The sequence below is a fragment of the Podarcis cretensis genome, assembly GCF_951804945.1.
Source record: "Podarcis cretensis genome assembly, chromosome: 10".
NCBI classification, from domain to species: Eukaryota; Metazoa; Chordata; class Lepidosauria; order Squamata; family Lacertidae; genus Podarcis; species Podarcis cretensis.
In genome coordinates, this window is record NC_137179.1 from 9,004,858 (window position 1) to 9,029,909 (window position 25,052).

The window sequence follows — 25,052 nt, forward strand, 5'->3', positions numbered from 1 at the left end:
GGGGGTTAAGTATGCTCTCTGTTCCTGTTTTTGAAAATGCAAATGAAAAAAATAAATAAAATTAAATAATAAAATTGCTTGTTCTGACCTTTAAAGCCCTAAACGGCTTCCGCCCAGTATACCTGAAGAGCATCTCCACCCAGACACTGAGGTCCAGCTGTGAGGGTCTTCCTCCCTGCCAGATGTGAAGCTACAGGGAACCAGGCAGAGGGCCTTCTCAGTAGTGGTGCCTGCCCTGTGAAATGCCCTCCTGTCAGATATCAAGGAGATAACTATCTGAATTTTAGAAGACATCTAAATGCAGCTCTGTACAGGGAAGTTTTTAATGTTTGATGTTTTACTGTGCTTAATGTTTTCAATTTGTTAGAAACCGCCCAGAGCGGCTGGGGCAACCCAGTCCAATGGGTGGCATATAAATTTATTATTATTATTACAGTGGTACTTCAGGTTACATATGCTTCAGGTTACAGACTCCACTAACCCAGAAATAGTGCTTCAGGTTAAGAACTTTGCTTTAGGATGAGAACAGAAATTGTGCTCCGGCGGCAGCAGGAGGCCCCATGAGCTAAAGTGGAGCCTCAGGTTAAGAACAGCTTCAGGTTAAGTACGGACCTCCGGAACGAATTAAGTACTTAACCTGAGGTACCACTGTATTATCATCTCTCTATGACCACATCCAAATAAGGAATTTGTAGCCCCTTCCTTGACTTCTTGCTGCCCAATGCAGTTATTTTTACTCCAGCTGACATATGACTTGCCAAGCAGATGAGTTTGCAGCACACGAGCTCTGGGTTCATGTTCCCATTTCCTATTCCCATTGTTTTCTTAGTTTTACGAACGGGCTTTTGCAGTCTGCCATCCTGAGTACCGTGGCTGCAGCAGAAATCTGCTTAAATAAATAACATTAAACTATCGGAGATTATTTTGGCCACTTGCCCAGAAGTTCCCGGAACTACTTCTTGGACACGCTGGCGAGGAAACACGACTCTGGAACACGACATTTAATTCTGCCTTAAGGTACAGGGCCAAACTGAGACAGCTGAATTGCAGAAAGGATTGCACTGTAAAGTGACACGCCGGTTCTGCTCACCTGACAGTTCCGAGGAAGGCATCAAAAGGACAACTTCCTGTGTGGCTCTTGTCAGGTATGTGAAACAGAGAAGCAGGTGTGCAACAGTGCTGGCTAGTACAGAATCCTAGTATTAGAAAGGGAGCAACTAGCGCAAGCAAATTGCCTTGTCTGTTTTCTTATAGCAAAGAGCAACCAGCAACCACGGCAAAAAACAAGGGCAATTTGAGGCTGCAATGATAAACACATTTGCAAACTATTTCTTACATTCTGAAGGCAGCTAATAAACTGTGGACGAGTTTCATCTGCAAAGAAGAAAAAGGAGTGTCTTTAATTAAAAGAGAAAGAAATCAATGTAACTTTTTGTGTGTGTCATATGCTTTTCATTCCAGGTCGTTGACATGCAAAGTACAAATTTAGAACAGTTTAATCTTTCACTTTCACTTTTTACGGTCACATAGGGAAACAGACCGTACTAGCTCCTTGCACTCTGCATATCAGATTCATGCAAAAGCCTTACAAGAATTCAAAGCAGTTCTGAGCAACCTGCCCATCTGAGGGAGAGACACAGCTCTCCGCAAAAGCAGAAGAGGGAAAGCTCTGTCGCCACTGCTTTTCAGTTCCAAGTTTTGAGGAATCTTCTGGAAGCGGTAAGCCATTAATCCACTCATTCTTAAACAGCCTTGTAGATCCAGATTAAGGGACATGGGTGGTAATGTGGGTTAAAACACAGAGCCTAGGATTTGCTGATCAGAAGGTCGTGGTTCGAATCCCTGTGACGGGGTGAGCTCCTGTTGCTCAGTCCCTGCTCCTGCCCACCTAGAAGTTCGAAAGCACGTCAAAGTGCAAGTAGATCAATAGGTACCACTCCAGCGGGAAGGTAAACGGTGTTTCTGTGCACTGCTCTGGGGAGGGGGGGCGCCGGATATACTTAAGAAGGCCCTAACACCTTACGCAGGGGTCCAAAGGCATGGCCCAAACCCAACTGAGAGTGTGGAAGTTAAGGAAGAAGCCTAAGAGGTGTGCTAGGGCGCAAAGCGGGATTTAGGTTTGATGAGGCCCTAAGCTACTGAAGGTAATGGGGTCCTTTATATGCCCAGCTGTCCTTGGTCAACAACAAATTGTCGCTGTTTTTTTGTGTTGAATATATGCTATATTGTAATTTATGGGCCTCATAGGTATCTAAAGCCATTTGCACATAACATTACTTTTATCAAAGTAATTTTTGAACTGAAATACAATTAAGAAGTAGGCTAGCAGGCAGGGCCCATTACTTACACCAGGCACCCCCAAACTTAGGACTACAACTCCCATCATCGCTAGCTAACAGGAACAGTGGTCAGGGATGATGGGAATTGTAGTCCCAAAACATCTGGAGGGCTGAGTTTGGGAATGTCTGACTTACATCTTAGGAGCCTACAGAACACAAAACACTGTTGTTATGTAGGTTTTATTTTATTTGTTTTTTATCTTGAATTTTGGAAACGTACATCCAGTTGTTGTTTTTCTTTTATTTTTTGGGGGGCCCCCCCAAGAGAGTGGGGCCCTAAGCTATAGCTTGTTTATTCTAATACGTAGATCCGGCACTGCTAGGGTCTAAATGCAAACCTGTTTGAGATCTGGATCTCACAACTCTGGGAATTAACCCTGAGAAACTTATACCCAGGAGAGTTGAGCAGACAGGAAAAGTGCTAATTAACAATCAACCTGACATCACTTTATTACATCAATGCAATATGGGGACAGGGACACAGGTGGCGCTGTGGTGTAAACCATTGAGCCTTGGGCTTGCTGATCGGAAGGTCAGCAGTTCGAATCCCTGCAACGGGGTGAGCTCCCATTGTTCTGTCCCTGCTCCTGCCAACCTATCAGTTCAAAAGAACGTCGAAGTACAAGTAGATAAATAGGTACCGCTCTGGCAGGAAGGTGAATGGCGTTTCCGTACACTGCTCTGGTTTCGCCAGAAGCAGCTTAGTCCTGCTGGCTACGTGACCAGGAAAAACTCTGCAGACAAACACCGGCTCCCTCGGCCAGTAAAGCAAGATGAGCGCTGCAACCCCAGAATCATCCACAACTGGACTTAACTGTTGGGGGTCCTTTACTTTAATATGGGGACAGGCCTTCAACGATGCATGGCAGCTTGTGGAATGATACTTTTGGGTGGAATGTTAGATGTACCGTATTTTTCGGTGTATAAGATGTCCCCATGTAGAAGACACCCCCCCATTTTGGGGAACTCCAAATTAAGCAAACACCCCTCAGCACTACCCGTGCGTAAGACGAGTCCCAATTTTAAACCTAATTTTTTGGTTAAAAAAACCTAGTATGGAAATGTGCTTTTGTGGAGTGGGATGTAGGGTGGTACAATATACACTTATACCTTGGAAGTTGAACCGAATCTATTCCGGAAGTCCACCTGACTTCCAAAACATTCAGAAACCAAAGCCAACTGGAAGTTGCAGAAGCCCCATCGGACGTTCGGCTTCCAAAAATAGTTCGGAAACCGGAACAATCACTTCTGGGTTTGCGGCGTTCTGGAGCCCAAACATTCAACTTGCAAGGCATTCGGGCTCCAAGGTACGACTGCACACTGTTGTTTCTTGTATAAATGTGTGATGACGACAAATTTAGGAGAATGATCACACACACGAGATGGCTAGCTTGTGTACTTTATGTAGGTTTCACACGGGAAATATGTATGGACCTTGCAGGTGGACAGGAAATTTTTAACGTGTTTTCTTTGTGGTGCGTGCGTGTGTTATTTCTTGGTCTTCCAGTTCTGTAAGCTGTCCAGCAGTCTCAATGTCCCAGATGCACTCCAGAAATTCCTATTCATCACTGGTGAAAGGTATTCAGTATTTTGATGTCACCGGGGGCTTCAACCCTTGCAAGCTCCTTCTCACCGGAGACCAAGCTTTCCCTGTGCTGGTGAGTACGAAGGGCAACATACTAATAGCCGCATCCTGGTACGGGGCAGGCCGGATGGTGGTGACGGCGCATGAAGCCATGCTACAAATGCCCCAGTTCCTGCCGTTCATTAGAAATAGCCTAGAGTGGCTCAAGCCGTCCCCAACAGCAGAAGTGGGCATCCATCAGAACATGGCCACTCTCTCTGATCTGCTGCTCAGGAATTCTGTTCAGGTGCATCCGAACGCCAGGCTTGGAGACTCCTTTGGGGTCTACTGTATCAATGCCTATGACGACACACAAGCTGGCAGCCTTGCTCAGTTTGTAGAGAGAGGCGGGGGTCTACTCATTGGAGGGCAGGCCTGGCATTGGTCCCACCAACATGGAAAAGAGAAGGTGCTGGCTGAATTTCCTGGCAACCGGGTGACTGGCATGGCTGGAGTGTACTTCACTGCTGCTGTGGGGGACAATGGAGTATTCCCCGTGCAACAGGATATACCAGAGGTTTCCCCAAGCCCTGAGTAAGTATACCTCTTTATCTCTATTTATTCTTCTTGGGAGAAAAGACAATGCTACAGTCAAACTTTGGTTCTCGAACGGCTCCGTTTTCGAACATTTCAGCGCCCGAACGCCAAAAACCCGGAAGTAACTGCTCTGGTTTTCGAACGATTTTCAAAAGCCAAATGTGCTACACGGCTTCTGTTTTGAGTTTCCCTATTGTATTGAGGCTTCCGCTTTCAGTTGTCAAACGTTTCGGAAGTCAAACAGTGTTCCAGAACGGATTACGTTCAACAAACAAGGTTTGAGTGAAAATTTGTTTGAAGTATTCTGTCCCTGATATCATGTCACAATTTGGGATGACCAACAGATAGACCCAGCAAGATTCATTATGGGTAAATTACTGCCCCCCCCCCCCGTCTGTGTATCCTGAGAGGAAGAAAACCATAATGAATCTGCCTGCCCCAAATAATCAGAAAAGCGAAAACTTATCCTAGCTGTCAGATGCATTATGGGCCCTTAAGCAATGCCAAAATAATGACAACATACACACCCATTTTTTGTGTGATAGAATGCGTATAGAGCGCATAGATATTCTTTTAAAGCATAAATCTATCCTAAGTATAAATTTGGGGGTGGGGAACAACCTACCTGCCACATAAATAGGTTATAGCCCTCAGCAGGGCTCTTTTCCAGCCGGAACTTGCTGGAACTCAGTTCCAGCACCTCTCAGGTAGGCTCCATTGCCATTATAAGGGCAGCAGTGATGGTACTGGAAGTGAATGACTGTCAGACTTTGAAAAGCTGTTATCAGAGAGATAGGAGATAGGTTTTAGGTTATGCTATGCTTCTAATAGGTTGTGTTATATTCTGGATTATGTATGTTTTAATAGATTATGTCTGAATGGGATGAGAGTGTTGGAGATACGTGCAAATGTGTATGTGAATCCGGTCTTGGGTGTTTGATTTTCGTTGTTGTGTATACTGTGTATATACGGACAATGACAATAAATTTATCTAAATCTAAATCAAGGTCATCATTTGCAGATATTCACAGACACACGCCAATTCTCAAACAAATTCAGGTACAGAGAACCCAAGGCTGGCCAGTTTATTTTGAGAATTGAGGGAAAACCTAATCAAGATGTTTTATAGATGGTGCTTAACTCCTACCCAAATAACTAAAATGTATAAGACAAAAACAAATCTGTGCTGGAGGTGTGGTAAAACAGAGGGGACCTGTGAAAAAATCAAAAGCTTCTGGAACACAGTGTATGACGAGCTTAAAAAAATGTTTAAGTATAACTTTATGAAAAATACAGAAGCTTTTCTACTAGGGATAATGGACACAGGTATAGCAAGAGAGGATCAGAAAATATTCCTCTATGCCACAGGAGCGGCAAGGATCCTAATTGCTAAAAAATGGAAAAAAGAAACTGTGCCAACAAAAAAGGAATGGCAAGATAATCAGAGTACAGTGGTGCCCCGCAAGACGAATGCCTCGCAAGACGAAAAACCCGCTAGACGAAAGGGTTTTCCGTTTTTCGAGGCGCTTCGCAAGACGAATTTCCCTATGGGCTTGCTTCGCAAGACGAAAACGTCTTGCGGGTTTTTTCGCTTTTTTCTCCCTTTTTCTAAGCCGCTAATAGCCGCTTAGCCGCTAATAGCGCTAAGCCGCTAATAGGGTTGCTTCGCAAGACGGAAAAACCGCTAGACGAAGAGACTCGCGGAACGGATTCTTTTCGTCTTGCGAGGCACCACTGTATATTGAACTCGCTAGATTAACAGAGGCAATTAGAGACCACACTAGACAAGAGTTTCAAATAGCATGGAGGAAATGCAGAGAATACTTCACAAAACAGTGCCCTAAAATACATACCTGGACTTGTTTCGATTAATGTCTGCGGGAGACTTTGTGGATATTTAAGTTATAATTAGAAAAATCTTAATAGTTATTCATAAAGGAAATAGCTTATAAGAAGTACCGTATTTTTTGCACCGTAACACCCACTTTTTTCCTCCTAAAAAGTAAGGGGAAATGTCTGTGCGTGCTATGGAGAGAACGCCTACGGGTGGCATGCCTACGGATTTTCCTCCTCTAAAAACTACGTGCGTATTATGGTCGGGTGCGTGTTATAGAGCGAAAAATACAGTAAATAAGGAGGCCAGATACAGGATAAAGGAAGTTCTTTACTTCGTTGTTTGTATTGTATGTTATGCTCACTGTATGTTATGTTCACGTTTAATGAGGGTGGATTTGTGTATTGGGGGGTGGGGGGATTGTGTTATGTTGTAAATAAAATTCCAATAAAATTAAAATTATGGCATTGCCATTATAAGAGAACAACGGAGGCGTTCATGGCGAGTTCTGGCCCCTCTTTGCATAAAGAAACAGCACTGATCCTCAGGACAATGCCCCAAATAAAATTGGCTTCTAAACACCAATAGAAATCACAGCTCTATAAGTAGGGTGGTTTTGAGGCTTTTGCTCCCCTTATTAAGAGACACAGATTTCACTCCAAAATTTCCATGAGAAATAGTGAAGGATGAGTATCCCGATGCTCTCTTGGGATAAATTAAGAAATCACCCAAGTTATTTCAACCTGAGCCCCCTCTGCAGTGACTGCCCTTCAAAAAAAAATAGGCATTTTGTCCAGTATTTAAAAAATAGGGTAGAAAAGCTATTTGTCACATGACTCCTGGAAAGTCTAGCCGCCATTTTGTCCTTCTTACAAGGATGACTCGTGCTGCGGTAAGAAAAGAGGCACTTTCTTGCTCTCTAGTCGGGCAGGGAGGAATTTCTCAGCACCAATTTTATTCTCAAGTCTGAGTCACCACACATGGCGACAAGACTTCTTGAAGCCTTTGCATTCTGACAATCCTCAGCCTCCTGGCTAATTCTGAATGCTGGTTTTGACCGAATCAATCGGGTCGCTCAGTGGTCTTACGAATCTATTAAGGACACACCAAATAGGACAGAATAGCTCTATTAGTTGTTATGGAGGTGGCAGAGAAACAGGAAGGATGGTCCAAAGACCAAGCTACGTTTTACCCCACTAAATTTTTTCTCAAGCTAACTGCTGCCTCGGTATTAATATAGCAGAGCTTTACAAGTATATACAGTCGCACCTTGGATCCCGAACACCTGGAACTCAAGACATTTTGGCTCCTGAACGCTGCAAACATGGAAGTGATTGTTCTGGTATGTGAATGTTCTTTTGGAACCTGAACATCCGATGGGGCTTCTGTGGCTTCTGATTGGCTGCAGCAGCTTCGGGCAGCCAATCAGAAGCTGCAGTTAGGTTTTCAAACGCTTTGACAGTTGAACGGACTTCCGGAACGGATTCAGTTTTACTTCCAAGGTACAAAAGTACAGGGAAGAGCCAAAGGGACTGAAGTCTGGTAAGATTGTACATTTTAGGAAGGTTTCATTGGGAATTACACATGGATATTGTTATGTACTGAAGTTCTCACCCTGGGCCAGCAGGGGGATACTGTAGATAGTTTTCACTCAGGTCCACATAAGTAAATAAGGGATTGAAAGTGACGATCAGTGATTGGATAGTTACAGAAAATGGTTACTGTTGCGTTCTAGTGGAGCTCTATATAAGTAGGCTGGCTGAGCCCTTCAGTTCAGTTCTGTTCTGGCCTGTGAATAAACAAGAGCTGTTTGAAGAATCGCTGTGTCGTCTGATACGTTCACCCACAACTTAACAGATATCGCAGGTGCAAAGCTGATGCTCTTTTGTCCTCTCAGATACACCTGTAGACCAGCATTCCAAACCGTCCAGAGCGAGTCCAGAAAATCATACGAATCTTTGGTGAAAGGTATTGAGTCTTTGGCTGTCACTGGGGAGTTCAATCCTTGCGAGCTGCTTCTCACTGGAGACCAAGCTTTCCCTGTCCTTGTAAGTACCAACGGGCAAGTACTAATAGCCGCATCCTGCTACGGGGCAGGCCGGATGGTGGTGACGGCGCACGAATCGATGCTGCAAATACCCCAGTTCCTGCCATTCATTAGAAATAGCCTAGAGTGGCTCAAGCCATCATCAACGGCGCAGATTGGTGTCCACAAAAGTTTAGATGCCCTCTCCGAGTTGCTCCTCAGTAACCGTGTCAAGGTGCACTCAGATGCAAAGCCTGGAGTCTCTCTTGGGGTCTACTGCATTGACGCTTACGATGCCACGCAAGCTGATGGCCTTGTGCAGTTTGTAAAGAGAGGCGGGGGTCTGCTCATTGGCGGACAGGCCTGGTACTGGTCAAGTCAACATGGAAAGGAGAAAGTGCTGGCTGAATTTCCTGGCAACTGGGTGACCAGCGTTTCTGGGGTGTACTTCACTGCCAACGTGGGAGAGAATGGGATCTTCCCAGTGCAAGAGAAAATGCCAAAGGTTCCCTTCATCACCCAGTAAGTGCACTATTTATTGTCTGTTTTATTTACGTATGTCTAATGCAAACATTTCCCCCTTGGTTTTATATAATTTTACGCATTTTAACTTTAATCATTTTAAACATTAAAATAAAAGACCGTGTTGGTCTGCCCTAGTCAAAACAAAATAATAATAAAAAATTGCTTCCAGTAGCACGAAAGCTCATACCAAAACAAACTTAGTTGGTCTCTAAGGTGCTACTGGAAGGATTATTATTATTATTATTAAAATAAAGGTTTATTCAAACCTTCAGACCTCTTTCCCTCCCTACACTGGTTCCATATTTAAAATAATGTATTCTGCATCTTTTACCCTTATCCATCCATTATATATCTATAGTTACCATAGTTAATTCCACATTATAAGTGTCACTATATCCCCGCCCATGATTTTAACCATGTACAGAGGTCTTTAGGGACGCGGGTGGCGCTGTGGGTTAAACCACAGTGTCTACGACTTGCCAATCAGAAGGTTGGCGTTTCCAATCCCCGTGACAGGGTGAGCTCCCGTTACGCAGTCCCTGCTCCTGCCAACCTAGCAGTTCAAAAGCACGTCGAAGTGCAACTAGATAAATAGGTACTGCTCCGGCGGGAAGGTAAACGGCGTTTCTGTGCACTGCTCTGGTTCGCCAGAAGCGGCTTAGTCATGCTGGCCACATGACCCGGAAGCTGTACGCTGGCTCCCTCGGCCAATAAAGCGAGATGAGTGCTGCAACACCAGAGTCAGCCACGACTGGACCTAATGGTCAGGGGTCCCTTTACCTTTTAGAGGTCTTTTAAATATATTAAAAATTTACTCGTCTTTTAGGAATACTTGATCTTCCTTGTTTCTGATCTTTCCCATCAGTTTACATTCATTAGGATGTAATCAAGGCGGTGTGAGGCAGACAACTGTAAGAAGATAACATCTATAAATATCTGTAAAACGTAATTAAAAACACCAGTAAGACATCACTTGATAGTGCTTGGTTAAAAAGTGGAATTCGTATTGTGAAGGCCTGTCTAGACAGGACAGCTTTCCAAAGATGTCTGAAAGCAGACAGGGATGCTTCCTAAACGTCTACTGGCAGGGAGTTCCACAGGGCAAAGCCTGCCACCTTAAAGGCTCAGACCCTAGTGAAGGTCAACTGGACCTCAGAGGTGTGTGGGATCGCCAGAAGTGAAGCACTGGAAGACCTGAGCGATCAAGGCAGAGTATAGTGGCTCAGATGGTACACTGGGCCCTAGTTGTTTAGAGCTTTGGTGAATTAATACAAGAACATTGAACCCGGCCTGGTAGCAAATCACCACCCAGGGCAGCTCTCGCAATAGCCAGGTGACACGCTGCCAGTAGTCTGCTCTTGAGAGCAATCTGGGCACTAAATTCTGCACTAGCTACAGCTTCTGAACCAGATACAAGGGCAGGCCCACGTAAAGTGTGTTACAGTAATCAAGCCTTGACGTTTCCAATGCACGGACCACTGTGGTCAGGCTGTCATGATCCAGGAACAGAATACCACACCCAAGACATTGAGTATTTAAACTTAGTATGAAGTGTTTAATCTTAACACTGCATTTGTCACGATTTGGCCATAAATTCCAAGGCGCTCCATTGTCCTGTTAGACCACAGTTGCAGGAGCCTATTGGGAGTTGGCACGTCTGGTTCCAATATATCAGGCAGAGCCAAAAGTTCATTAGCAAAGAGAACTTTTTACTAAGGATTTTCAGCTTCATTACAGGAAAAAAAAGGTTCAGAAAACTTAGCAGACAAGGAGGGTAGGAAAACAAAAGCCGACTGAACAGATGCTTAATTTTACTGTTTACTATTAGAGTGACTTTTTAATATCAAATCAGATTGTGGCTATCAATGTTTGATGTTTTATTATGTTTTTATATGTGTTGGAAGCCGCCCAGAGTGGCTGGGGCAATGGAGCCAGATGGTCAGGGTATTAAAAAAAAAATATATTATTATTATTATTAGCCGCACATGGAATTGCCAAAGCAATGGCTTTGGTTTCAATGCAATGAACCTCCAAGTGTTGGGACGCCCAAGATCATTGGCTAAACTGAGAAGCCTTGATAGAATCCAAAACATTAGGAAGGGGCCGAGTTAGGCAATAAATGATTCAAATTGATCCCACAGGAAGTTATAACCTCGCTTAAAGGATTATCTATTCTTTTTTTAAATAGGCATGGATTAGACATTGAGGGTGACTTAAAGGCTCTTCTGAATGGCGTGACAACCTTCTGTTTTAAGGGCATGATCCCTTCTCACCTGCTTATCCACGGGAATCTGGCATTTCCAGTGGGCATAACTGATTCTTTCCAGTGCTTTGTTGGAGCTGCCTACTACGGCAGGGGACGTGTTGTGGTCTTCTCCCACGAAGGAATGCTCAACACACCATCCATGAAAACTTTCCTCCTCAACGCCATCAACTGGGTTACTGATAGAAAGGGAGGGAAAGTTGGCGTCGGAGACCAATTGAAGGAACTTTACTCCATGCTAAATCAGGCTGGGATCCCTTGCGAGCTAACCGATCTTAAGCCTGGCTTGAGCGTGTACTGCTGCAACGCCTACAGTGACAAAGAGAAGGAAAGAATCCACGAATTCGTCTCTGAGGGAGGTGGTCTCCTCATCGGTGGACAAGCTTGGTACTGGACTTATCAAAATCCCACCGCTTGCGCCATTGCACAATATCCAGGAAACAAGATACTGAAGAAATTTGGAATTGGGATCACCGGGGAGTGTATCAACCTACCTGGTGAAAGCTACCCAGCGAGACAGGCCGGTGCTGTTGCTTCGAGCTATCACTTCCGCAAAGCGCTCTTCCAATTCAAGGAGCACATTCAGAGCAAGCAAGCTCTGCAACCTCCATATTCCTCATGTCTCAAGAAGCTGGGACAAGACTGCGCCGCATTCCTGAGTATCCCAGCTACCAGCTCTCCATCTCTCTCCTCGGTCCATGAGGATATGCTGCAACTGATCAAGCTCAGGTTTTTTCAGCCAGAACTCACCAGAACTCAGAGAATAATGTCCATGTTGAGTCCCGGCACCTCTTCTTCTAGAAAAATTGCACTTCTCTGCGGGATTTCTGGTGTCAGGGCAAGCAACCCAATTGAAAGCAACTCGGATGAAGCCTTTTTAATTCAAATGGCATTCCTGCTCTACAACAATTTACCACATTTCCAAGACGTAGTGCCCCATCTGATTCAAAACCTTCCAAACTATCCCACAGCACCTCCTCAAGTCATTCAGATCAATGGAATAAATGAGGGTGAGAGATTTTGTTGCTTTAAACCAGTTTGTTACCACAGTATTTCTCCCTCAGGTAAATCTGTTCCTTTCAGTTTGTCTGATTTCCTCATCTGAAAATGTGTCGTTTTGTGAACTTGGCTCAGAACTCATTTTTCTCAGTTCCGGTCATGTTCCAAGTTGCAGTACAAAGCATCTCTCTCATTTATTAACAGTTCTCGCAGTGTCATAGGAGCCCCTGGCACATTTAAAGTGAGGGGGTTGCACACGTTGGCCTCCCCGCCCTGCCATTCCCAGGAGCAGCCAGTGAGGAGGGGGCGACCTTGCTCCTCCTCATCTCCCAGCAGTAGCTTTTCCACTGGCTAGGTGGGAGGGGAGAGGGGGCAAGGTATGGGAATGTTCAGGGATGCAGGAGAGGATATGTTGTCTGATTATAGCCTTTCCAACTTGTGTAAACAAGTTCACAATTTAGCAGAGTAACATTCCCCTTTTTAAACTCACAGCGGATGTGTTTGCTCAGGCTCGCTAAACCTTCTATAATAACCGTGCTGGTAGTTCCCCCTTATTCCCTTATAAAAGACACGACACAAGTCTTCTATAAAAGTATAAAAAGAGTTTACTCACATTCTGTTCACAATAGGACCCCAGAAAGCAGACTTAGCTTAGAAAAGTAACATAATCTGGAAACTACCGTATTTTTCGCCCTATAGGACGCACTTTCCCCCCTCCAAAAATGAAGGGGAAATGTGTGTGCGCCCTATGGGGCGAATGCAGGCTTTCGTTGAAGCCTGGACTTCGCGCCGGTCTCCCGAGGGCTGCGCAGAGCCGCCTGCAGTCCTGTGCTTCGCACAGCTCTCTGCAAACCTGGGGAGACTTCCCACCGGGCTCCCCAGGCTTGTGGATAGCAGGCTGTTCTCGGGGCTGGGGTCGGGGTAAGCTTGGGCTTCCCCCGCGCCAGCCCTGCGCCTGGGGGGGAAATACAATTTTTTTTCTTTATTTCCCCCCCAAAAAACTAGGTGCGTCCTATGGGGCGGTGCGCCCTATGGGGCGGAAAATACGGTATCTCATAAGACAGTCCCTTTGTCCTCTCTTGGTTGGAGAGCATCTTTGGCTAAGCAAATGTTGCTTCTTCGATGCATATAGTCAAAGAGAGAGAGAGATGGCTGCCCTGCCCTGTGCTTTTGTTGTTACCTGCACAGGTGAGGCCACATCCACCTCTAGTCACATGCAGAGGAAGTCTGCCCCAGCCCAGAAGGAAACAGGAAGTTTACCTGCTGGCTGGACAAACATTCCTCCCCATGTGTGAACATGTTCACTCTAGGAATGTACTTGACTGCTCTTGTGTTTCACATCCCACACAAGGTAGTGGGGAGAGGCTGGGGCTGTGTGGGCTCACCAGCGGTCAGGCATGCAGTCCTTCCCCACTTCACATGTAAGAATTAACAAGCAGTTGATAGATTTATAGTCCTTTTATTGCAGCATCACATTGCGAGCACACTCACACAGCTCTGCACGAGGACAGTTGGCTAGTCTAATCCGACTTCCAAAATCCGCAGCGTTTTGGGCGCCAACAGGAAGTTCGTTCCTCCCTCCCTCCGACTCCTTTGCTCTCTGATACGTTCGGATCTCCGAGTCCGTGGTAAAGGGTGGTCCCCCATGCTCTCAATAGACGTCTCAACTAGCTACCCCCTCCCTTCTGGCTCTCGTCCTTATCTCAGAACTGGGTAACTCCTCCCTAAGTCGTTCAGCTTCTCTCTTTTTCCTTCTGAACATGCTGTGGACAAGGGGGGACAACTCTTCCCCCTCCAGCTCTCCATCGGAGAGAAGCTGGTCTGCCATAGAATGTACCCCCCAGTCTTCGCCTTCAGACCATTCCCCGACACCAGCAGGAGAAATGGATTGGCCACACTGGGGTGCCCACACAGCCCCAACCTGCTGCTTGGAGGCCAGGTGTGTGGTGGAACCTCTTGACATTGGCTGTTCCTGGCTGTGACACAAAGGAGCTACATTAGGCAAACATGGATTTGTGCCCACATTAGGCTGAAATGTGTGCATACAGCACATTCATTCAAGAAGCTTGAATGATGATTTAACCCGGATAAATGAAAATATTAAGTAAAAGGGTTTTAAAACAAACAAACAAACAAACAAACAAACAATGAGAGGGCTCTATAGAACAGGCTTCCTCAACCTTGGCCCTCCAGATTTTTTTTGAGACTACAATTCCCATCATCCCTGACCACCTATGATTCACCTCCATGTCTTACTTTGGCCTTGCAGGAGACGAAGCTTGGAGAAGCACGGGCCTTTATGTTCCTCCGGCAAAGACCATCAGTTTACTCTTTACACCCAACGCCATCAGTGCTCAGCTGCAGGTGATGCTTTTTAAACATCAGTCAGGGCTGTGATTACACCCTTGAGGGGACAACTGGGTTGAAACAATTTAGCTCCTCCATCTCCTTAAATCTCTCAAAAGGATCGGGACCAGGCTGCTGGGAGGAATGGGAGTGGCTGATCATTTCCCCTTGTGCTGTTTTCTTGGTAACCCTTCTCCCTCCCGGCAGATTTCCCTATCAGAATAGGTGCCTGGAAACACTCCCCTGGGGAGAGACTTGACCCCATCCCCTCCTCCCTAGCCGGTATTTTTGATTGATGTGTTATATTCCACTAACTTTTACTACTCAAGAGTATATCTACTGAAATCAATGACCGTGACTGAGGTTCATTATTTCCAATGGGGCTACTCTGAAGAAAAGTTTGTTGAATACAAACCTTTATGCGCCCCCTCACCCAGCTTGTCCGGAGTTTTGGGCTGGGTTGCCATCAGTATGCCGATGACACCCAACTCTATCTGTTGATGGACGGCCGTCCTGACTCGGCCCCAGACACACTGACCAGATGTCTGGAAGCTGTGGCTGGATGGTTACGTGGGAACCGGTTGAAGTTAAATCCTTCGAAGACAGAGGTCCTCTGGCTGGGACGGAGCGATATGGGATTGAGGGGGCAACTCCCATCTCTTGCGGGGGTGCAATTAGTGCCAGCATCGTCCGTTAAGAGTTTGGGTGTAATCTTCAATAGCTCCCTCTCTATGGAGGTGCAGATTACAGCTATAACAAAGGCAGCATTTTTTCATCTCCGCCAAGCTAAGCAGTTGGCTCCTTATCTCTCTCGCCCTGACCTAGCCACTGTGATCCATGCGACGGTCACCTCCAGACTGGATTATTGTAACTCGCTCTACGTGGGGCTGCCCTTGAGACTGACCCAGAAACCCCAGCGGGTGCAGAATGCCGTGGCGAGACTCCTTATGGGGTCTTCGCTGCGAGATCATATTCATCAGGTACTATACCAGCTGCACTGGCTCCCGGTAGAGTACAGGATCAGGTTTAAGGTGCTGGTTTTAACCTTTAAAGCCCTATACGGCCTAGGACCCTCGTACCTATGGGACTGCCTCTCCTGGTATGTCCCACAGAGAAATTTACGGTCTGCAAACAAAAACATCCTAAAGATCCCAGGCCACAGAGAGGTTAGGCTGGCCTCAAATAGAGCCAGGGCTTTCTCGGCTGCGGCTCCAATCTGGTGGAACGCTCTGTCACAAGAGACTAGGGCCCTGCGGGACCTGACATCTTTCCGCAGGGCCTGCAAGACAGAGCTGTTCCACCAGGCCTTTGGTCAGGGCGCAGCCTGACCCCCTCCTCTGGCAATCTGCACAGAATTTTGCTTGATGGTTGCCATTAATTTGATTTTAATTTGATTTTAATTAATTTTATAATGAATGTTTTTAGAATGTTGGACTATTTTGATTGTTGTTAGCCGCCCTGAGCCCAGCTTCGGCTGGGGAGGGCGGGATATAAATAAAATTATTTATTATTATTATTATTATTATTATTATTATTACATTGGTATTTTACAAGAATAATACAGCACGGGATGAGGTGGTTTACAAGGACAGGTGCAGAAAAATGCACCTTTGGGAGCCAAGCGTAGCACAACCAGGCCCCATCCCCCAGCTGAAGGGTGTTACGAAGTCTACCTCTTTGACCGCCAGGCTCCATCTCCCAACATGTTGTCTCTGCCTCCCAACTCACCAGGCTCCATTAATTTCAATGTGGCTACTCTGAGCAAAAGCTAGTTGAATACAACCCTGCATATAGTTAGTATTTTATTCACTGATTTATCTGTACATTGGGTTTTGACGGGATTGTTTTATTACCCACTTGCTATGGGACCTACAAACAGGGACGCAGGTGGCGCTGTGGGTTAAAGCCTCAGCGCCTAGGACTTGCCGATCGAAAGGTCGGCGGTTCGAATCCCTGCGGCGGGGTGCGCTCCCGCTGCTCGGTCCCAGCGCCTGCCAACCTAGCAGTTTGAAAGCACCTCCGGGTGCAAGTAGATAAATAGGGACCGCTTACCAGCGGGAAGGTAAACGGCGTTTCCGTGTGCGGCTCTGGCTCGCCAGAGCAGCGATGTCACGCTGGCCACGTGACCCGGAAGTGTCTCCGGACAGCGCTGGCCCCTGGCCTCTTGAGTGAGATGGGCGCACAACCCCAGAGTCTGTCAAGACTGGCCCGTACGGGCAGGGGTACCTTTACCTTTACCTTTTATGGGACCTACAACTTTTACTTCTTTTTTTACACCTTTGAGCACCAGCCTGCACTTCCCAAACATGCCAGTCCCTCCCCCAACTAACCAATCTCCACTTACTCACAGAAGGACCTTCTCTGCTACTACGCCCTTATCCCACCTCACAAGATTGTTGTGAAGATTGCGTGTGATTACAACCGAATTGTATCACGCAGTCCCTTAGATAAAGAGTGGAAAGAAAGGCAATCGTTCCTTGAGTCTTCAAAAGTATTTGGTGCCTTCAACAGCAGCAGACCTTATCAGCTGCCCCTTGGGGTTAATATTTTGCACCACCTGCTGGTTGAACCCAGTGTCTTTTACTCCAGGTCCAGATTGGCTGCCATTCCGATGACCTGAGCAACACTGAGAACTTGCTGCGTCCTCCGATAGTGATCAGGCGGTTTGAAGTTACGAGTGAAAGAATGGAAGTCTCCAGCTTGTGGGGCGGCCTCTTGTACATTGTGCTGCCAAAGAAGTCTTCTGTGGGCAACATATCAGTCACTGTCAAAGGGGCTTCACTGGCTCCTTATTTCAAGCATGGTAAAGGGGCTCCCTTTGAAAGAAGCAGGGGAGGTATTTCGTGAGATTAGAAATCTGATTAAGATCTGCAGGAACCCAACTGCATCATTATGTTCTCGCTAAACAGGGCTGCCTTCAGATGTCTTCTTAAGGTTGTATAGTTGCTTATCTCCTTGACTTGCGGGTCACGTAACTCCATACCTTCCAACATTTCTCTGATGAAAATAGGGATGTCCTAACGAAAAGGAGGGGGACGCGGGTGGTGCTGTGGGTTAAACCACAGAGCCTAGGACTCGCAGATCAGAAGGTCAGCGGTTTGAATCCCCGCGACGGGGTGAGCTCCCGTAGCTCAGTCCCTGCTCCTGCCAACCTAGCAGTTCAAAAGCACGTCAAAGTGCAAGTAGATAAATAGGTACCGCTATGGCGGGAAGGTAAATGGTGTTTCCGTGCGCTGCTCTGGTTTGCCAGAAGCGGCTTAGTCATGCTGGCCATATGACCTGGAAGCTGTACGCCGGCTCCCTCGGCCAGTAAAGCGAGATTAGCGCCGCAACCCCAGAGTTGGCCATGACTGGACCTAATGGTCAGGGGTCCCTTTACCTTTAAGGAAAATGAAGACCTTCTGTGGCCAAATCAGAAACCAGGATGGCTTCTGTAAATCTGGGACCATCTTTGGAGGTTCAGGCATTTTCCAGATTATGCCACATCACACCCAAGTACATAATGAAAAATAAAGCCCTCGGAGCAATGGCAAACCTTCCTGAATCCATCTGCCCTTTCTCTGGAGGTATCATCAGAACCTGACGCTCCTCATAAACAATATCGTCAGGAGGGCGCTTATTGTGGGGATACACTGACCAAAACCCCTCCATTCCCTTTTTTCCTTTCTCCACACTAGAATATGCAGTTAATTGTTATTACTTCTTTTTGCAACAAAATAAATGCGTTTAGGTGAAACCAGCCTATTTGCCTGGAAGGACACTATCCGCCACTACCCTGCTCCCTGGGCTGAATTAGAAACGGAGAACATCATCTTGACAGTGGCCTCAGAGGACGTGCGTGGAATGGACAATCCAGAGGTCCTACTGAACACCTGGGCCCAGATGATGAGAGCAGTGGCCAAGTTAGCAGCCATCCCTCCCCTTTTCCCCAGACCAGAAAGGATAGTGGAAGATGTCCAAATCTCTGCTGGTAAGTACAAACTTGTTCAAATACAGGTGGGTGAAAACTGTATTGTCTCCAATCCATTTTACACAATCCTCCTGTCTTTAAATAAGCAGCCACCCGGATCTATTAAAATATCCTCAGAGATGCATCTGAGCTGCAAGCTTGTATTGGTTTAAACCATCATGGCTTCCACAAAGAATCATTGGAATGTGTGGTTTGGTAAAAAGTTGGCTAGAGGGACTCATCTGCTGCTGAGGGCCTGAAGGGTCTTTCCGTCCTTCTTGGTAACTGATGTTACTAAGGGAGACTAGCATGGGGCTTGGGATCACCACTGTTGAGGGCTGAGGGAGGTATGGCAGTGGGGGCACATATTATAAGCGAAGGGCTTTGAGATACGGTTATGCTCGAACCCCTTCCAACCTGTACCCCATCCCAAGGAATGAAGGTAGGGTGAGCAGGATTACCTACCTCCATCATTGTTGTTATGCAATGCCAGGTCTATAGGCAATATAACGGCCACCCTGCAAGACTTCTTTGCCTCGTAGAGCGTTGATCTGGCTTGTGTGGAGACCTGGGTGCACAAAGGTGAAACAGTCACCTAGTGTGAGATGGCACCCCTGGGTTTCTCCATCCTTCACCAATTGTGGACTGTGGGCCAGGGGGAAGGGGTGTTGTTAATCCGGGAGGATTGCCCTTTCAGAGCTCTGCCAGTGCCATTGATCTCTGGCATTGAATGTGTTGGCCTGGTGTGAGGCACCGAGGAGAGCTTGGCTGCCCGGCTGGTGTAACAACCACTTTGCACACCAGCAGCCACCCTGTCAGGCCTACTGAAGGTGCTGGCAGGCTGGGGCTTGGAGTTCCCTAACCTATTGATTTTGGGTGACTTCAACGCCCATGCAGATGCCACACCCTCCTCACAGCCTCTGGACCTGATGTCTTCCATGGCGACACTAGGGCTCTCCTCAAGCAGGCCACACGCTGGATTTGATCTTTCGTGCAGGTATAGATGTGATCATGCCCCCGTGGAGGTGCCATGATCTGATCATGCTCTGAAAGCCAGGATTGACTCCCCCACCCTGGGTGGTGAGCCTATTTGGACTTGCCCACGCAGGCTAATGGATCCTGATGGATTCCATCAGGCCTTGCGGGACCTTGCTCCCCCTGGCGGTTCATTAGTTGAGCTCGTCAAGGGCTGGATTAACTGGCTCTTGGTGGCCATCAATGAGATCGCATCCAGGCACCCTCTGCAACTCTGCCAAAACTGGGTCCCTTGGCTTATCGAGGAGCTCCGGAAAATGAAACGGGACCTCAGGCGGCTAGAGTGAGTATGGTGGTGTACTCTCGACAGAGCCTCAAAAACATCCTATAGGATGCTTATAAAAGCCTATGAGATGGCAGTGAAAGCTGCTAAGAAGTCTTACATCACAGCTTCCATTGCATCTGCCAACTCCCACCCGGGACAACTTTTTAAATTCAAACACTGAAACAGACAAAATAGTACAAGTAATTAAAAAGAATGAAAGTAGGAAAAACACCGGGTTCAGGTGGAATTTCAATTAGGTATTATAAAATATTACAGGTGGTTATACTTCCAATCCTTAAAAAGATTATGAATAATATACTAGAGAACGGAAAAACTCCGGAATCAAGGAAAGAATCCTTAATAACTTTAATACCAAAACAGAGAGCAGATCTGACAAATAGCAAAAACTATAGACCAATTTCATTATTAATTCAGATTACAATTTTTTTACAGGAATATTAGCAAACAGACTTAAAAAAATGTTGAATATAATAATTAACGACAACCAGGCTGGCTTCCTGCCGGGAAGACAACTATATAACAACACAAGAACAGTAAATATTTGGAGATGAAATCAAACAGAATAGCAATGTTGTTAGTGGATGCCAAAAAGGCTTTTGATAACATTTCATAGGATTATTTGTTGAAAACCACTGAGGAACAACAAATAGGATCAACCGTAACTGTGTTCAGGTTGAGAGTACGCCCTGCTTGCTAGTCAGGGTGTCTCATTCATTGAAAAGAGCACAAGGGGAGCGGAGGCAACGCAGACCCCTAAAAAGGCTCAGAAATAGAATTCTGAGCCCCAAAAGTGTCACGGCTAAAATGGCCGCTGTTTCTTTAATGCTTAAAAAAGCTGGGTCAGCATGAGTATATATAGAGTGAGAAATGTTAATTTGGTGTTGGGTTGGTTGGTTGGTTAGTGAAAGCTGGTAGTGTTGGTGTGTACAGTTTGTCAGTCGCTTTTGCAAAAAGACTTTTAAGAATAAAAGCAGAAAGTACTCTGCAAGGATACTATTCTCGTGGACTCTTTTGTGCCGACAAGGGTCTGAGGACCAGGCTGAGGCGACAAAGAGAGGTCAGAACCTTTTTTTTTTTTTTAACAAACACTGACAAAAAGGTAGATGGAAGTCTATAACTAAAATATGTAAGGAGATTCAATCCATATGGAAAGGTACCACATCCAAGGAATGCTACTATACGAATGAATCGTGTTGAACAGTATCTAACACAAAATACGTATTGAAGTATTTGTTTTTGTCTTGTATTTTCTTTCTTTTTTCCTTCTTTTCTTTTTCTTTTCACATAGGTTGAGATGTATGGTTTCAAATATTTGATATTATTTGCCTTTTACAGAGGTTACCAATGGAAGTATTTGTAAACTATGCATTTATTTGTATGTTTGAAATCAACAATAAAATAATAGTACTTTACCCATATAATTTTAGTGCAGAGCAAGATCTGCTAGCATGTCCCATTTTTAAGCTCAGCATCTTGGAATCACGTAGGTATTGCCTACGGAAAAACATGGATATTGCCGCAACTCAAGTTATTTTCAAACTAATGATACAGTTTAAGTTTTATTATACTTTCTTTTTTTTTCAATTTTTTTTTATTAGTTTTCCAAATTTATAACAAAATTTCAACAAACATAAAAAGAAAACATCAAAAAACAAACATTTATCCTAACTGTAATAATCCCATTTTTGTTATTGTTGGGTGACTTCCTCGAATCCCCCTGGCTGAGTTTCCATATGCATCATTGTAGCAGTTTTCCAAAACTATTTTCACATAAAATTTACTTGGCCAATGAACATCTTTCCTTTCATTTTGACTTTTATCCATAGTATTCTACAACATCACGTATTTAAATCCTAGGCCAATCTGTTACTCACAAGTATTTCTATTTAAGTTATCTTAACATATTTAATTAAATAATCTTTAAATTTCTTCCATTCCTCTTGATACTCCTCCTCCTTCTGATCGCGGACTCTTCCGGTCAGTTCGGCTAGCTCCAAAAAGTCCATCTTCATCTGCCATTCCTCCACTGTTGGTACTTCTTGTAATTTCCAATTTATGGCCAGCAAAATTCTAGGTGGCCCCATAAATCACTGTGAATCATTTACTTCAGCAATTTTAAACCCAGACACAGAAAGCATCCCCCATGGAAATCAGATATCTGTATGTTAAAATTCCAATAAAAATATTTTTTTAGGGAGCAATAACCACACGGTACAATACATACAGAAACCACAGTACCTTATTTGTTTTAAAGCCGAGAGGAAAGATGCAAATGATTTATCTGCAAATGATTTATTCCGCTTTCATGGAGAATCATGCACCTGTCTTACAATTCCCCCTTGTCCCAACTCTCTCGCCAGGTTGGATGCACTCTGGCTACCCGATCATGGCTAACGTAGCGGCGTCAGAGGAGATCACGGATGTACAGCGCATGTACACCAAAGGCACTTGGGGCCCGATCCATGAGCTGGGTCACAATCAGCAGAAGGGTGGGTGGGAATTCCCCCCACATACCACGGAAGCCACCTGCAATCTCTGGTCTGTTTACGTCAATGAAACTGTGCTGAACATCCCCAGAGAAATAGCCCATCCAGAGCTTAAACCAGACAGCAGAAAGAGGAGGGTGAAAGACTATATTCAAGGCGGAGCTTGGCTGAAGGACTTCACAGTGTGGACTGCACTGGAACCTTACTTGCAGGTACATAAAGAAGCTGCTCTATAGAGTCAGACCACTAGACCATTTTTAAAAAAATTCCCCCTTCTTGCTTTATACTCTGCCAGGATTATCACTATCAAATTCTCTCCAGCTGTCAGCTTGTATCTTCTTTTTATCCCGAAGGACAGCTTGACACAATTGTTTCTAACATATATCCAACAGAAGGAAACAATTCCCAAAGTCAGAGTCTCTCAGTTACTAAATCTCCATGTCTGTAGGCAATTCTTTCTCCCATTCACAAAATGTCCCTTGCAGAGCCTGTCCGCAGAAATCGGAAGCCGACTTCCCGTTTGGCTTCCGTTTCACCAAATTAATTAATTTAAGCCTAATTTCTTTTTTTAACAACTTTATTTGGCTTTTACCTCTAATTGGAAGCTCTGCTGCTTCTGGTGATGGAGTGTGGCTTTGGCAATAGAGTGTGCATTGGAACCGTGAGCGAACTCAAGCCCCCCCTTTCCTCCACACACGAAACGGCAGCTGGGGAAGTTCAGGGGGCGAGTTTTCCTCACTTCTGCTGGAACACTCTTCTGTAGGGGGGTTTTCGGGGGTGCGCCGAGCCCTGGCAGCCACCCTCAAGCTCTATTTGCCTAAACCATGTCGTCTCTTAAGCAGCGGAGCGGAAGTCAAGACCACTGGACCATTTAGACCAGTGCTGCTTTAACTGGCCAGTGGCAGAAACTGCTCCCACTGCCCCTATTGCTGCAAGCCAGGTAGAATAAATTGTTCAGGTCTTTCATTCCTTCAGGACTCTGGGTTGTATCTCAACTCTGCAATATTCAGGGTTGAGTCATTGAAATCAATTGACCTTTAGTCCTATCTGTTGAACTTCTGTAGGCCTAAACCTTGGATTCAGCCATTGCCACCAAAATGTGTGGTTGTGACTTCTAACTAAAAATTCCAGGGTGGCGTTCAGGAGCAGACAGAGACAACTGGCGATGCCCCGGGGGGGGTTGTTTTGATGTCCCCCCCACTTTCCAATGCAGACCCTCCTCTCCCCCTCCAACTTATCACAAACTGCTTAACAAATACCCCCTTCATTATAAAAGCCTGTGATAGATTTATAGTTAAACTTTAAGTCAGAATTAAGCTGCAGTGCTACAAACCCTAGGAAGGAAGAATGTCTTATTGAACATGGCCTATTGTCTTATTGAATGTCTTATTGAACTTGGCCTTAGGACCAAGTAGGCATGCAGAATGTTCCTTTTTCTCCGGGACTTCTGGGAACTGTAGTTTTATGAGAACGTTGCTTCCATTATTGGAATGACTTTATATATGGGGAACAGAGAAAATGGCAGGACTGGGGAAATTCCAAGGGCTGCAGAAATATTTCTATGAGGCCTATTCTAAAACCAGCCCAGGGAGGACCAAGCATGGTCAGTGGTGGGGAGTGGAGGATCATGGGAGGACAAAGGGGAATGCCGTGCAGTCAAGTAGCCGGAATCCTGAAGAGCAGCACTTCAAACTGCAACATTTTGTTGCGGCTCTCATTTGTTCCCAGAATTCTCAAGGGCCGGGAGGGCGCAGCCACGTAAGTCATAATATGGTGTAAAACTGATAATGCTTCGGTAGCATAAATAGGCACCCAGAGAGACAGGAAAAGCAACAGTGATATATTTTTTAAGTCCTTAGGAAAAAGACTGAATAATTATTTTCAGTTGCAGGAGGCCTTTGGCTGGGAGGCCTACATCCACATCTTCGCAAAGTACCAAGCAATGACCCACATCCCAACTGACAACAGCTCCAAGATGAACCTCTGGACACGCCATTTCTCTCAAGAAGTGAGCAAAAATCTGGGTCCTTTCTTTAAAGCTTGGGGATGGCCAATTGAGGAGAATATCACTCAGGAGCTGGCCAGATCCTTTCCCCCTTGGACAGAGAATCCGATGAAGAAGTATGACTCTTCCTAAGGAAGGGAAACTAAGAGATTGAAATTGTGCTGAATAGCATATACTCGCAAACCATCAACCAACATAAGCGCCCGCTATAGAACTGTAATCCACGTTGACAGCGGTCAATGAATGTGTTCGTAATGCTTTCTTCTTCCATTTAGCCATTATTCTCGGTTCAACAGGACCTGAGAATGCAACAGCACTCTCCCCACTTGCGATTCCTAGCAATGGAATTCAGAAACATTAATGCCACTGACCATGGCTAGTAGCCATTGATTGGCCAATTCTCCATCCCCTTGTATATGCGTTTTTTTTAAAGATTTGGTATCTGGTTAAAACTATTATAAGGGAATGCAAACTAATCAACCTCATGAACTGAAGGAGAAATGAATGTTCTTGATGCCCTGGAGTAACAAAATCAATGATAATATACATGCAAATTACTATTACCAAACTTTTTTCATGCAGTCATTGCAAAAATGTGGAAAAGAATCATTTTTTTAAAAAAAATGTCATTTGGTCCTTACACACTGCTTGCTTTGTTCTGCATCCAATGAAGTTCTACTCAGAGTAGACCCACTGAAATTCATGAACCCAAGTTTGTAGTCTCAGTTTATCTCAATGTATGTATGCTTAGTACAGCTAGCATTTAATATAACCATTTTTATTGAAAACAAAACTATG

At 45.3% G+C, this 25,052-nt stretch overlaps 1 protein-coding gene across 1 annotated transcript; it reads left to right on the forward strand.

Moving 5' to 3' along the window:
• Positions 1-430: 430 nt before the first annotated feature.
• LOC307224919 (TRPM8 channel-associated factor homolog) lies at positions 431-24,759 on the forward strand. The gene is made up of 10 exons (XM_079992261.1): positions 431-1,145; positions 1,571-1,719; positions 3,847-4,497; positions 8,232-8,882; positions 11,074-12,158; positions 14,417-14,511; positions 17,083-17,296; positions 18,224-18,463; positions 22,124-22,461; positions 24,135-24,759. The coding sequence occupies exons 3-10, from the start codon at positions 3,872-3,874 to the stop codon at positions 24,384-24,386; spliced, it is 3,501 nt and encodes a 1,166-aa protein (XP_079848387.1). The 5' UTR covers positions 431-1,145; positions 1,571-1,719; positions 3,847-3,871; the 3' UTR covers positions 24,387-24,759.
• The last annotated feature ends 293 nt before the right edge of the window (positions 24,760-25,052 follow it).